This window comes from Pleurodeles waltl, chromosome 9 (genome assembly GCF_031143425.1).
Source record: "Pleurodeles waltl isolate 20211129_DDA chromosome 9, aPleWal1.hap1.20221129, whole genome shotgun sequence".
NCBI classification, from domain to species: Eukaryota; Metazoa; Chordata; class Amphibia; order Caudata; family Salamandridae; genus Pleurodeles; species Pleurodeles waltl.
In genome coordinates, this window is record NC_090448.1 from 912,950,864 (window position 1) to 912,965,068 (window position 14,205).

The 14,205-nt window shown below is 44.0% G+C and overlaps 1 protein-coding gene across 2 annotated transcripts in view; it reads right to left on the bottom strand.

The window, feature by feature from the left end:
- The window catches only part of ATG2B (autophagy related 2B), an 860,766-nt gene that overhangs the window by 222,228 nt on the left and 624,333 nt on the right, over window positions 1-14,205 (bottom strand). For both annotated transcript variants that reach the window (XM_069208269.1, XM_069208268.1), the window contains exon 34: window positions 11,243-11,344. In XM_069208269.1, coding sequence (XP_069064370.1) covers window positions 11,243-11,344 — 102 coding nt within the window. The remainder of the gene's footprint in view (window positions 1-11,242; window positions 11,345-14,205) is intronic.

Here is a 14,205-nt window from a genome sequence, read left to right on the forward strand (position 1 = left end):
GAACACGGCAGTTGTTACCGCAGTGTTCATTATGAGGGCCTACGTTATTACCACCACGTTGATTGTGCTGTTAACCCAATACCAGGGTCTGAAATACTGTATGGCAGAATATATTTACTCTCTGAGAATAAAGTGTTGCATCACTATATTGATGAAAAGTTGAAGATTGGTCTCACTGTTCCATCTTTTTTTGCACCCATTAAGTCAATCAAATTGGGACCTTGTATTGAATACGGCGAGCAAAATAAAGTTACAATAAAGGGCCACTATCCTTTACCTTTAGTCAAGAATATAGTGGGGTCAGTGAGGGATGTCAAGATGTAATCCCAAATCCATTTTAGAGGGACAATAGGAAACTAGTGAAAATCAGCCTCTCAAATTCTATATATTTTAAATATCGGGTGAAGCCCTTTATTCTGAGCAACAGCCCTTCAATTTTCAAGCTCTTTATGGATAACATCTTTTCAGATCTAATGAGCTGATATGTAATAATCTACCTAGACAATATCATGATATTTTACAGCTTCTTAGAAAAACACAGTCAACCTGTTCGTGAAGTTATACAAGGGCTAAGGGGAAAATTCCTTACCTGTAAGTTTGAAAGAAAATGTTACGTACCCAGTAAGTTCTTGGCATGTTGTGCTGTAGATTCACATGTTCTGCATACTCCTGCCATCTAGTGTTGGGTCTGGAGTGTTGCAAGTTGTTTTTCTTCAAGGAAGCATTTTCAAGTCACAGTATCAAGTGACTCCTCCTTCTCTGTGATACTGCGCATGGGCATCAACTCCTTTGTTAGATTGTTTTCCCACAGGCGGGTGAGAAAATGAGTGTAGAGGAAGTATAGGAACATATGCAAATGTAACTACATATGTACAAGTATATACAAATATAAAGTAACTGAAACAGCCACAAGTGTCCGGGGAGGAGGGAAGACGTATGTGAATATACAGCACTTCATGCCACAAACAGATGTTTACAGGGTAAGTAACATTTTCCGTTCAATGTCATGTGTGGCTGTAGACAGACATGCTCTGCATAGACTGTAAAGTAGTCCCTTCATAAAAATAGTGGCTAGCCTGTGAGGATTTCAGCTGACCGGGAAAGGTTTCGTAGCACAGCTTGAACTACACTGGCTTGCTGTCGTGCTAGTTCATCCATACAGTGGAGGAGGTTGAGAAGGCTTGGGAGGTTTGCTGGTAGCCTTGTCCTTGGTGACCTTCTTTGGAGGTGGAGAAGTGTCCAAAGCCTCTTGGAAGAACAATTTCCTATTCAAAATTACAGGGGGAGAAGCAATAATGCACCCTGTACCTCCCTGGTTATGGAGGTGGCACTGCCGAGTGTCCATCATCTCCAAAATGGGTTCCACAGGTGAATAAGTAGCTGAAGATTGGCTAGAGACTAGAGTCTTTCTGCTCCAATGTTCTTGGTCCTATGGTTTTTGGCATTGAAGTTTTCAGTCGGTGCATTTTTGGTCAGCACAGAAGCAGAGGCTGGTTCGGAGCCGCAGTACTCTAAGACAAACTTTCAGACCGAGATGGCAACAATGTCTCGGACCGAGGTGCCGCAGGTCAAAGCCGAAGACGTTGATTTGGTCTTGGCTATTTTCGGAGCCGAGTCGGTGGGTAAGGCAGCTGAAACAGTTGTTCGGATTCAGTCATGGCCTTGTGGCATTGGAGATCTGGTGACCTCTACAAGGGGCTTTTTAACAGTTTTAGGGTGGGCAGGAGGGGCCACGATCCTCACAAATTGTGTCAATGTCACCTCATAGCTTTTGCTAACCGACTACACTTCGGAGTCCTGGTTCGAAAATGCCTCCTCTTGGTCCGTTTCCTCCTGGGTGTTTTCCTCCCCAAAGATGTCCGGGGTGTCAGACGGAATCTTGAACGTTATCTCCAACCAATGAGCTCTTCAGTCCTGAAGGTCCTTCTTTAACCAGAAGGATTTGCAGGAGTCACAGGTAGTTTCCTGGTGATTGGGGGAGAGGCACAAGTTACAAAACATATGTTGGTTGGTGTGGGGAAATTTACAGTGGTACAAAGGACAGAAACAAAAAGGGTTCCGTTCCATCAGCTTAGCATATTGGCCATGCGCAGTATCACCGAGAAGGAGGAGGCACTCGATCCTGTGTCTCGAAAATGCTTCTTCGAAGAAAAACAACTCCAGATCCAACACTAGATGACAGGAGTATGCAAAGCATGTGTATCTACAGTCACACATGCCATCGAACATTTTTTATTCAAACAGACTGTGGTGCAATACCTTGGGTTGATAAGATTACCCAAAGACCTGTTGATGCATCCTAGAAAGATTCAAGCTGCTCTGAATTGACCAGTCCCTTTTTCAGTTAAAGAGACCTAAACATTTTTAGGGTTTGCCAATTTTTACAGGCAGTTTATTCATAACTTTTCTCATCATTCCTATAACATTTACCGGCTGCTAAAGAAGGAAAATGTAAACTCTGGATTTAACTGGAATGAACATGTGGAAATGGCCTTCCAAACCTTGAAGTAAGCCTTCACCAAGGCAACCGTACTTAGACAGCCAGGCCTCATAAAGAAGTTTGTGGTGGTGACAGACAGCCACAAAAGAGGTCTAGGGGAAGTGCTACTTCAACACCAAGAGGATTGTGCCTGATCCCTGTTCAGAGGGCCACGAGGCAAGAAGGGGTTAATGGGCCCAACCGTGGCGGTTGAAGCCTTTTACTTCTAATGTTCAGGGGACCTACCTACTATGGATCCCTAGCAACTGAGTCAAGTACCACTTCAGCACTTGACTCTTGGGGTTAGCATGGTCTGAACAGTCCAAGTCTCTCCCCTAATGGGGGAAGCTGGAAACACAGAGGTGAAGATAGGCTCACAACTCAACATGCGCACTGTTGCAATGAATTAATGTCTAGCCAAATACTTTTGTAATAGAAGAAGGATTTTTATTTTACTGCCATCTACGCAAAGGGAAACATGACATTCACAAACAACAAGACAGCCCTCCAGACGTTTTGGGTCTAGTGTTTCTTTAGGCGGTTCCACTGGGTCCCATTCCCTCCTTGCTTCTAGCAGTAATGGCTATTTCCTATTCACTATAGGCAACATCGAGGGTAAGCCCCACTAGTAGTCTAACTCAAAAGTCCACTCTCTGTATTAAAGTCAATAGTGGTCCAGCACCACAGCACTATCTAGCAGCAAGTTCCCCTGGGGCTGGCTGGCCCAAAATCAGTCTTTCCCACACCTCACTGGATCAAAGTGACCTGAGTTCCTGAGCGCGCCCTTTCCGTGGGTGCTCAAGTGGCAGCAGATGATCTAGGTGAGTTTATGGCATTTGGCCCAGGCAGGCTGATCTCAGAAGCTTATTTTTGCAGGGTAAGTCTCTGGTTCATCCAACGATGGGGAAGGGGGGCTGGTGGTGCAAAGATCCTTGCATGAATCCTTTGTCTGGGCAAATGTGCAGGGTTCCACAGTGGCCTCACTCTTTCAGCGACCAGGTCACATGTCTTGTGACCCCTTCTGACACAAGAGATCACTGTATCCTCACGGTACATAGCCTGATTGGCACAGTTAAGTCTGGGCAGAAGCATCTTTGGACATACAGGGTCATGGCCCACTACCACACAAGGACTACAGCACTCATTGCACAACAGTATTCTCACGCCGGCCACTTCCTAAAATACAGGGTCACCAGCTTCTCACTACGCAGGGGCTCCAGCCCGATCAGCTCAGCCTTACACACGGCTTAATTGACGCTGGCCCTCCTCTGGCATACTAGGGGCCCTGACTTCGTCCAGCACATGGATAAAAATCCAATCAGTGAACCAGCTGTCTTCTGACACGTCACAGATGGTGTTCACGTGTCAAGGCACCCAACTGGATCTTGTTCCCTCCAGTGCTCTCATCTTCCTCACATGGCAGGCAGGCGCAAGTGCTGTAGATCCCAGGGCACGTGGACTTGGATTCCCTGAGTGATGTCCCATCACCCAGCAGGGCATTGCCTCCCCAGTTCTGATCACAGAAGTCTTGCAGAGCTTTCCCTCACCTCACACAGCCCATCTAGCTGCTTAGCAAATGTCAATATTTGAAATCTTAAGCTCCCCTTCCTGTAGTTGATTTCAAGACACTAGATTTTTCTTAGAGTCTGATTCTTTGAAGGATTTGTTGGGGTCCGCTTTTTTTTTTTAAGTGCCTACTCCTCTGCTCTCACCTCTTCTTGAAAGCAATCTGTCACAGGAAGAACGACCCCAAAGCTGATAGCCCATGAGAGTCAATACAGCTCACATCTGGATTCCAGGCACAGTGATATGTGCATCAAAAGGTTAGACGAGGGCCTCAACCCTACTCTTTATGATTACTTTATCAGCCATACCAACTTTCTTTGTGACCTCACACTGAATCAAAATGCACCCTTTGAAGTGTACGGGAGGAGCCTGGCTCTCACTTCTCCAGTGGTGTCCCACCCAGCTTACAGAAAGGCAGCAGTACATAAGTCTGCCTGGGTGGATTCCTCTACCTTATATCCTCATGTTTCAGCATGTAGGCCTTGGTCTCCCAAAATAGAACCACTGTCTGTCATGTATTGTCCCATTCACAACCACACATACCTTTAGCACACATATTTAACATGCACGCACTGCACAGTACTAAAATCCTTTATGCACTGTATCACTCACAGGTACACATACACTCAGCATCTGCATTCAACATGCACATACTGCACAGTACTGCTTTACCCCTGTATTGTACCCTTCTCCAGGCACAAATACACCCAGCACATGTACACCTACATCGATTTGGTGTGCACCACTCCACACCAAATCGATGTAGGTAAATGGTGAGTTAAGCATACCGCATCAGAACCTTGAATGAGTGAGCCTGTAGGCCTTACTTCCAGTGACACAGGTTAAAAAGGCCATGTTCATGTCTACTGATCACTACACAATATGCTGCCACCACTGCCCTCATGCTGCTTAACTCCAGGTGAAGGCAGTAGCCTTCCACCTCCATGAGGGTAGCACTTTGGGCGCACTCCCTGTCCAACAATATTACAGTCCATGAGACAGGCCTATGTCATGGTGCACATTAATGATACGTGTTTGCCTATGACAGGGGCGCACAGCTATTACCATGCAGTAGACTTTTCCGTCCCAACAGATTGTAATTTAAAACACCTTGTCTTCTATTCAAGGATTGTATCATCCTCCACACAAAACGATTGCATCAGAGAATGGGAACTGCTGGCCATGATGGAAACCTCCTTTGAGTGGAGGCATTTGCTCCAAGGTTCTTGTTGCTCATTTGAGATCACAATTGACCATTGAACCTTCAGGTTATGTAAGAATTCCAATATTGAAACAGTCAGCAGGCCTGCTCGGCCTATTTGTTCTCCAAGTTCTATTTTGTGGTTTGCTATGTTGCTGGTGTCAGTTATGTTTTATAGTCAGTGCTCACTCTTGTCAAGATCTTTCATTCAATAGGTTCAACCACAAATCATGTTAGCTCACAACAAATAACCTAAATTGCCCCTTCCTTTTTGGATAACGCCTATCTGTTCATGGGTCAAGAAGAATTAGGGTGATTGTCTAACTCTAAAATTAAAGAACAGACTCAGCTATACTTCATAAAGAAGACCCTGTTTATTCCCCTATTTGATCTGCAAAGATCAGTCTCAAATTTAGGTCACATTGGGTGCAGGTCATCTCGGCAACAAGAATACCTTGAATTTGATTCTGAGATCTTCCTAGTGGCCCACAGTGTTGAACAATGTGGAGCAATAAGTCTTTATGCATGTTATGTGTAGGAGGCTGGACTGGCTTGTAGTGGGTACCAAGGGGTACTTACACCTTGCACCAGGCCCAGGTATCCCTTATTAGTGTAGAGGGGTGTCTAGCAGCTTAGGCTGATAGAAAAGGTAGCTTAGCAGAGCAGCTTAGGCTGAACTAGGAGACGAGTGAAGCTCCTACTGTACCACTAGTGTCACTTGCACAATATCATAAGAAAACACAATACACAGATATACTAAAAATAAAGGTACTTTATTTTTATGACAATATGCCAAAAGTATCTCAGTGAGTACCCTCAGTATGAGGATAGCAAATATACACAAGATATATGTACACAATACCAAAATATGCAGTAATAGCAATAGAAAACAGTGCAAACAATGTATAGTCACAATAGAATGCAATGGGGGCACATAGGGACAGGGGCAACACAAACCATATACTCTAGAAGTGGAATGCAAACCACGAATGGACCCCAAACCTATGTGATCTTGTAGAGGGTAGCTGGGACTGTAAGAAAACAGTGAGGGTTAGAAAAATAGCCCACCCCAAGACCCTGAAAAGTGGGTGCAAAGTGCACCTAAGTTCCCCAAAGAGCACAGAAGTCGTGATAGGGGAATTCTGTAGGAAAGACCAACACCAGCAATGCAACAACGATGGATTTCCAGACGAGAGTACCTGTGGAACAAGGGGACCAAGTCCAAAAGTCACGATCAAGTCGGGAGTGGGCAGATGCCCAGGAAATGCCAGCTGTGGGTGCAAAGAAGCTGCCACCGGATGGTAGAAGCTGAGGATTCTGCAAGAACGATAAGGGCTAGAAACTTCCCCTTTGGAGGATGAATGTCCCACGTTGTGAAGAGTCGTGCAGAAGTGTTTTCCCGCAGAAAGACCACAAACAAGCCTTGCTAGCTGCAAAGCTCGCGGTTAGGGTTTTTGGATGCTGCTGTGGCCCAGGAGGGACCAGGATGTCACCAATTGCGTGAGGGGACAGAGGGGGCGTCCAGCAAGACAAGGAGCCCTCTCAGAAGCAGGCAGCACCCGCAGAAGTGCCGGAACAGGCACTACGAAGTGGAGTGAAACGGTGCTCACCCGAAGTTGCACAAGAGAGTCCCACGCCGCCGGAGGACAACTCAGGAGGTCGTGCAATGCAGGTTAGAGTGCCGTGGACCCAGGCTTGGCTCTGCACGAAGGAAATCCTTGCTGAGTGCGCAGGAGCCGGAGTAGCTGCAAAACATGCGGTTCCCAGCAATGCAGTCTAGCGTGGGGAGGCAAGGACTTACCTCCACCAAACTTGGACTGAAGAGTCACTGGACTGTGGGAGTCACTTGGACAGAATTGCTGAGTTCAAGGGACCTCGCTCGTCGTGCTGAGAGGAGACCCAGAGGACCGGTGATGCAGTTCTTTGGTGCCTGCGGTTGCAGGGGGAAGATTCCGTCGACCCATAGGAGATTTCTTCGGAGCTTCTAGTGCAGAGAGGAGGCAGACTACCCCCACAGCATGCACCACCAGGAAAACAGTCGAGAAGGCGGCTGGATCAGCGTTACAGAGTCGCAGTAGTCGTCTTTGCTACTTTGTTGCAGTTTTGCAGGCTTCCAGCGCGGTCAGCAGTCGATTCCTTGGCAGAAGGTGAAGAGAGAGATGCAGAGGAACTCTGATGAGCTCTTGCATTCGTTATCTAAGGAATTCCCCAAAGCAGAGACCCTAAATAGCCAGAAAAGAGGGTTTGGCTACTTAGGAGAGAGGATAGGCTAGCAACACCTGAAGGAGCCTATCAGAAGGAGTCTCTGATGTCACCTGCTGGCACTGGCCACTCAGAGCAGTCCAGTGTGCCAGCAGAACCTCTGTTTCCAAGATGGCAGAGGTCTGGAGCACACTGGAGGAGCTCTGGGCACCTCCCAGGGGAGGTGCAGGTCAGAGGAGTGGTCACTCCCCTTTCCTTTGTCCAGTTTCGTGCCAGAGCAGGGCTGAGGGGTCCCTGAACAGGTGTAGACTGGCTTATGCAGAAATGGGCACCATCTGTGCCCATGAAAGCATTTCCAGAGGCTGGGGGAGGCTACTCCTCCCCTGCCTTAATACCTTTTTCCAAAGGGAGAGGGTGTAACACCCTCTCTCTGAGGAACTCCTTTGTTCTGCCTTCCTGGGCCAAGCCTGGCTGGACCCCAGGAGGGCAGAAACCTGTCTGAGGGGTTGGCAGCAGCAGCAGCTGCAGTGAAACCCCGGGAAAGGCAGTTTGGCAGTACCCGGGTCTGTGCTAGAGACCCGTGGGATCATGGGATTGTGCCAACAATGCCAGGATGGCATAAAGGGGGCAATTCCATGATCATAGAGATGTTACATGGCCATATTCGGAGTTACCATTGTGAAGCTACACATAGGTAGTGACCTATGTGTAGTGCACGCGTGTAATGGTGTCCCCGCACTCACAAAGTCCGGGGAATTTGCCCTGAACAATGTGGGGGCACCTTGGCTAGTGCCAGGGTGCCCACACACTAAGTAACTTAGCACCCAACCTTTACCAGGTAAAGGTTAGACATATAGGTGACTTATAAGTTACTTAAGTGCAGTGGTAAATGGCTGTGAAATAACGTGGACGTTATTTCACTCAGGCTGCAGTGGCAGGCCTGTGTAAGAATTGTCAGAGCTCCCTATGGGTGGCAAAATAAATGCTGCAGCCCATAGGGATCTCCTGGAACCCCAATACCCTGGGTACCTCAGTACCATATACTAGGGAATTATAAGGGTGTTCCAGTATGCCAATGTGAATTGGTGAAATTGGTCACTAGCCTGTTAGTGACAATTTGGAAAGAAATGAGAGAGCATAACCACTGAGGTTCTGATTAGCAGAGCCTCAGTGAGACAGTTAGTCATAACACAGGTAACACATACAGGGCACACTTATGAGCACTGGGGCCCTGGCTGGCAGGGTCCCAGTGACACATAGAACTAAAACAACATATATACAGTGAAATATGGGGGTAACATGCCAGGCAAGATGGTACTTTCCTACACAACCCCCCCCCTCAAACGAAGGACAATAAGACTAGCCATGCCCTGATGAGTCTTCATTGTCTAAGTGGAAATATCTGGAGAGTCCATCTGCATTGGAGTGGGTACTCCCAGGTCTATGTTTCCACTGTATAGTCCATTCCCTGTAGGGATATGGACCACCTCAACAATTTAGGGTTTTCACCTTTCATTTGTTTTAGCCAAAGTAAGGTTTGCGGTCTGTCTGAACAATGAAGTGAGTGCCAAACAGGTATGGCCTCAACTTCTTCAGTGCCCAGACCACAGCAAAGGCCTCCCTCTCTATGGCAGACCAACCCTTTTCTCTAGGTGTCAACCTCCTGCTGATAAAAGCAACAGGTTGATCCTGGCCCTCAGAATTAAGTTGTGATAAGACTGCCCCTACCCCTAATTCAGATGCATCAGTTTGGACAATGAATTTTTTGGAGTAACAGGGGCTTTTCAGGACAGGTGCAGAGTGAATACATATATACAGTGAAATATGGGGGTAACATGCCAGGCAAGATGGTACTTTCCTACATTATGTTTCCAGTTTAAAGCGTCCCAGGCAAGATCTTCTCGTCTTCTACATCTATTACCAGTTGCTCCTGAACCGTGGCATACCATATCGATAGACTACATTGTAGATCAGCCAAATCTGAATGTTTTATTGATATTCTGGTGACAGTGGACTTCCTGCACCATCTCACCAGTGCAATGCTAAATAAGTCAATTGAATCCAGCCAATTGTGCCTTATATGCATAATGGAAATGCCTATACTCTGTGACACTGAATGGCAAGGTCCTAACGGCAGCAGAAACAAATCAGTGGAAAAACCACTAAAAAGATGGCCTGTCTCACAAAATGGTCTCATCTGAATGAAATATGTGGTACCTGGGAACTGAATGTATTATCTGTTTGTCCTTAGAGGTATAACAACAAAGGTACTTAAGGAACAAGTGTATGTCAACTATATTCAACAAGTGAGACAGTTCAGCCATTCAAGTAAACTATAGCCATCCCCTGTTAAACAGGTGGACATGTTTTCACATATCCTCTAGAGACTGGATGTTACATGTGTATATATATACACACACAATGCCTCTAAGTAATATTGTGACAAAAAGGCAAAACAAAAATGGTGCAAAAGGGACTGCAGCTGAACTAGAATTGCAGAAGCGGTCACTTTATAATATCATTACCGAGGAAAAGAGGAAGTGAAAGAGAGACAGAATGAAGGAAAAATAACACAAAGAGATAAAAGGAATGAAGAAGATGGATAGAAGAACAAAAGAGTGGCAGAAAGAAAGCATAAATGAAAAAATGTCTACAGCACAGCTCTTTTAACTTAACTGCTTCCACACTTTTTATCAATTAAATGAGCAAGGTCATGATGAATACAGAAATCAGCTTTTATGAAAAAGACATGATTAACCTTGGTGGGAATACAAAAACTTGCTCTGGTCTAATTATATTTCTCAAGGTAGCTGAATGGGAAATACAAAAGTATAAGTGATTAAAATTGGAAGCTTTGATTAAAAATAATCCAAGCTTTTCAGTGGTCCCTCAGTTTGATCTGTAACAGACACTGGGAGGGGTATATCAAGTTCCATTCATCATTAATAGACAGAAGGGCCATCAAACCCACTGTGACTATATTCATAGGGACATGCATCCGTTTAGAGTCAATATTTGATGTAGGGCAGAGTTGGGGGACAGACATTTCTCAGAGACTGGAAGATCACTGAAAAAGAAGACAGGTTCCGTAGGAGATTGCAAATGTTCCCACACAGTCCTAATCTTCTAACTAAAGGACATTGTGGTGATGAGAGAGATTTACAATGCCAAGAGCTTTCAACGCAATGGCCAAACACACATACTGCTTATCTGATGTAGTAAATGAGATGCGAAAAGATATGGCTGTCAGCAGAGATGAGATGTGCAGAAAACAGTACTACTTTCCAACACTTGTCGTTCAGTGGCATTGTCTTGGACTTCATAACATCATAACCCTAAGGGATGTGAATTGAGAGGCATACTGAAAGAAAGTCGCCCTATTTGGACCTCTTGATAGGAGGAGTTTTCACCATTGGTTTAAGAACCCAGGAAAATCAGATTAGGTAGTATTGACTTCTTTTCAAAGAGACTGTGGAAGATAATCTCAAACTAGTAATACAGAAATTGTTGATAAACTATTGTGGCAGCAAAGGTCTACACTATTTTTAATTTATTATGGATTTGTTAAGAGTGTTCAAATAGCAGGCACTGACAGTAATCAGGCCTTAACATTAAGATGGTTCAGATAACTGTTTTTCTTTGTTTGAAATGCCATAATGCAGATGGCTTTATTAGCCCTGGCACAAGCGTCTAATCTGATTTGATGTCATCTGAGTAGTCTTGAAACAGAAGGGCACTCAGATGCAAACAGAGGAATAATGTAAATTTGAAAACAAATTTTATATACCACAAACCTGGTCAATATTGAGCCGAAGAGGCATAAGAGACACTCGTAAACAGCACTCTTGAGGCGATCTGACAGACTCTGGGCGCACATGTAAGGCTTTAATTGAGAGCTGCAAAAGAAATGAAACCAAGTTTCCTATGTTATTAACATATTTCATCACATTCCATGATGCATACATTAAGTGTATAAGCATATAGCTATAAAACATTCAAATGTCAAAAAAGATAAGCCATGTTGTGCTTCACCCCGAAACGGGAATGCACAGTTAAAACACACAAATGGCTTAAAGATCAAGCATGTATTGTTTTGTAGGCTTTTATGCTGATTTGATGTTATATTTTGTACACCATTGAATTAGTTATGGGTGTATAATCATTTATCTAATTTCAGATTTCTATAATGTACACAATGAAGTAAAAGAGTCTCCAAACCTATTCTTTATCCTGTTGCCGAAATAAGGCACAGCTCACCGCTACCCCCGCCCCCAACTTTGGAATTTATTTTGCAAACCACCACTGGAAGACGAGTCCCTCTAGTGTCAAAATGTACCAGCACCCATCCTTATTCTTCCCTCTCCCATAAGAATGTTAACAACTTGGACTTCTGAACAACTTGGACTTCTGGTTGTGCCCAGGAGTTATCCAAGCCCAATAGTTGGAACCACACATAAATATGGCCCCTCTAGGCACCCACTTCAGAACACGTTTTGGACCTGTAGAAGATCAGAAGAGGACTGGATCTGGTGTGACATGAGCAAAGACCTGAAGAACCGGACTAGCTCTCTCATGTACATAGGCCAAAAAAGTGGACTCCCAGGGTCAGTTGGCTGACCTCCTGTGTGGCTACAGGTAGACTACAAGCATCAAGAGGCCTTTTTCACTGGAAGTGCCCAGCTGACCAGTGGCAAATGGACCTGGACTGGATCCTGCTCAGTTATGATAGTATTTCAAACATTCCTCCACATCTTTCCCCTTGCTCAATGTATCATTGCCTTTGCTGAATGTATCACAAGGTCCAGTCAACGTCAGTTGCTTCCTTAGAAACATTACAGGACCCTTCATCAAGAATTTGTTTCAACCCTAGAAAGTGCAGTGTGTGAATTCATGACATGCTGCTATTAATAACACTGCAACACACACATAAAAACAAGACAATGTAACTAGTTGCTGCACTAAATCAAATTATTGCTGCTCTTTTTAATTTATCCTCTCTTTTGCAGCACAAGAGGTCCAACAAATAACAAGTAAGCATATAAAGCACAAAGCTGTTTGCGTAATGGAAATCTCCCCCTTAGAAAGGCCAAAGGGTGAACAAGGTAACAAATGATTTCAAAACCCAGGAAACATTCTAAATGTGTATGGTTATTGATTCCTGGCCATAAAAAATAGATTTTTCACTACACTGATGCCACCTGTAAGAGATAGCATAGCACTCCTATGACGAAGGCTCTCAGAATATCCTAGAACATTATCTTTTTTCTGTGTGGTGAAACTGATCTCAGAATACTAGGCTTTTTGCACCATTTCAATGAGATGTTTGTTCTCTTTTAGGTTACTACGGACTCTACCATCTTGTATTTAAATTGTGCTCTAGCTTTGCTGTTTATTCAGGGAGGAAATACCAAATTTACAGATCAGTAGTGTGTGCTGAGCTTGTTTTCCTCTTTTGACTAAATGTTGCTTTATAATTGAATTGCTTCGATTTTGCCATTTTTATTTTTTAAAGAGTTGACTATTCCAGTCCTGAAATAGATGATCTCATAATTGAACTACAAAGTCAAAACGTAATCAACATTATTATGAACAGACTTCCTTATTTTTTCACACAAACATTGTTATGACAATAAATTGAAGATACACATCCCATCAATATTTTTCCGTCTTATTTGTTATTGTTTTGTTTATACACTTTTATTCAGTCACTGGTATGACCATTTGTCTAGTGTATGATTCTTGATATGATTCTTATTAAAAATCATTTTTATCAAATGTAGGTCTAGTTTTTGGTAACAACCATTACTTGCAATTGAGTGTGTAATTTATGATACACTAGAAGTAATAACTTCCAAATGATCCCCTAGTAAACCACTGTTTCTTTCATAACTGTGTATAGATATTTGGGCATATTGGGTTGCTCTAGTGTTACTGCTATACCCTTTTTGTGGTCTCTCTAAAATAGTGCATAGATATCTTCATCTGTTTTTTTGCAGTTTTCAGAGTGAAATCTGTTACAAAAAAAAAGGTGTCTGACTCCTGGCCTGGGGCTGGAAACAGCATTGCTGGCATGGAGTCAATGGCTTAAGATTTCAAACCTGGAATTGAAGTCAAACGCCAGGTTCAAAAAAGGCACCAATAGCCTCCGAGCAGGTACTAAAGGATCACACTGGACGCTAGACAGGCCCAAGACATAAGCTGACAGCATCTAAATGAAGCACGATGTCACAAAAGGTAATCTGCAAACTAGATTATCCAGTGGGCACACTGTAGGCATTTGGCTTGTGGCTAAAAAGCACCACAAGGTTTTCCTGAAAGAATATAATGTGCTCTACAGTAAATCCAGAGGAAGGAAAACCTACCATTGGAAGGATGATTTTTTTTTTTAGGTATTGGTTCTAACCAGTGGGCGTGTTTCTAACTCTGTTCCTATAATCAGAGTGGTGCAAAGAGGAGTAAGAGCACTTTTTGTGGTGATGCGGTTTTCCGTTTTAAGACTTTGGCTTTGATTTTGAGATTATGAATAGCTTCTTGGATATTCTTCAGGTATCTGAGCACACATGTATTCACATTAAATTTAGAACAGAGGCACAACGGACACAAAGAAAGAGGGGTGAATGCTGGATAGTCAATGTGTGTAATCAGAATAGTCTTTAAGGCCAATTGGCTTTGGAGGAGACAGAGAGCTTTGAATATGTTTTGTGAAAAAAACTTGACACCCTCCGGAACCCACATCTACGAGCTGCAGAAGAAAAGC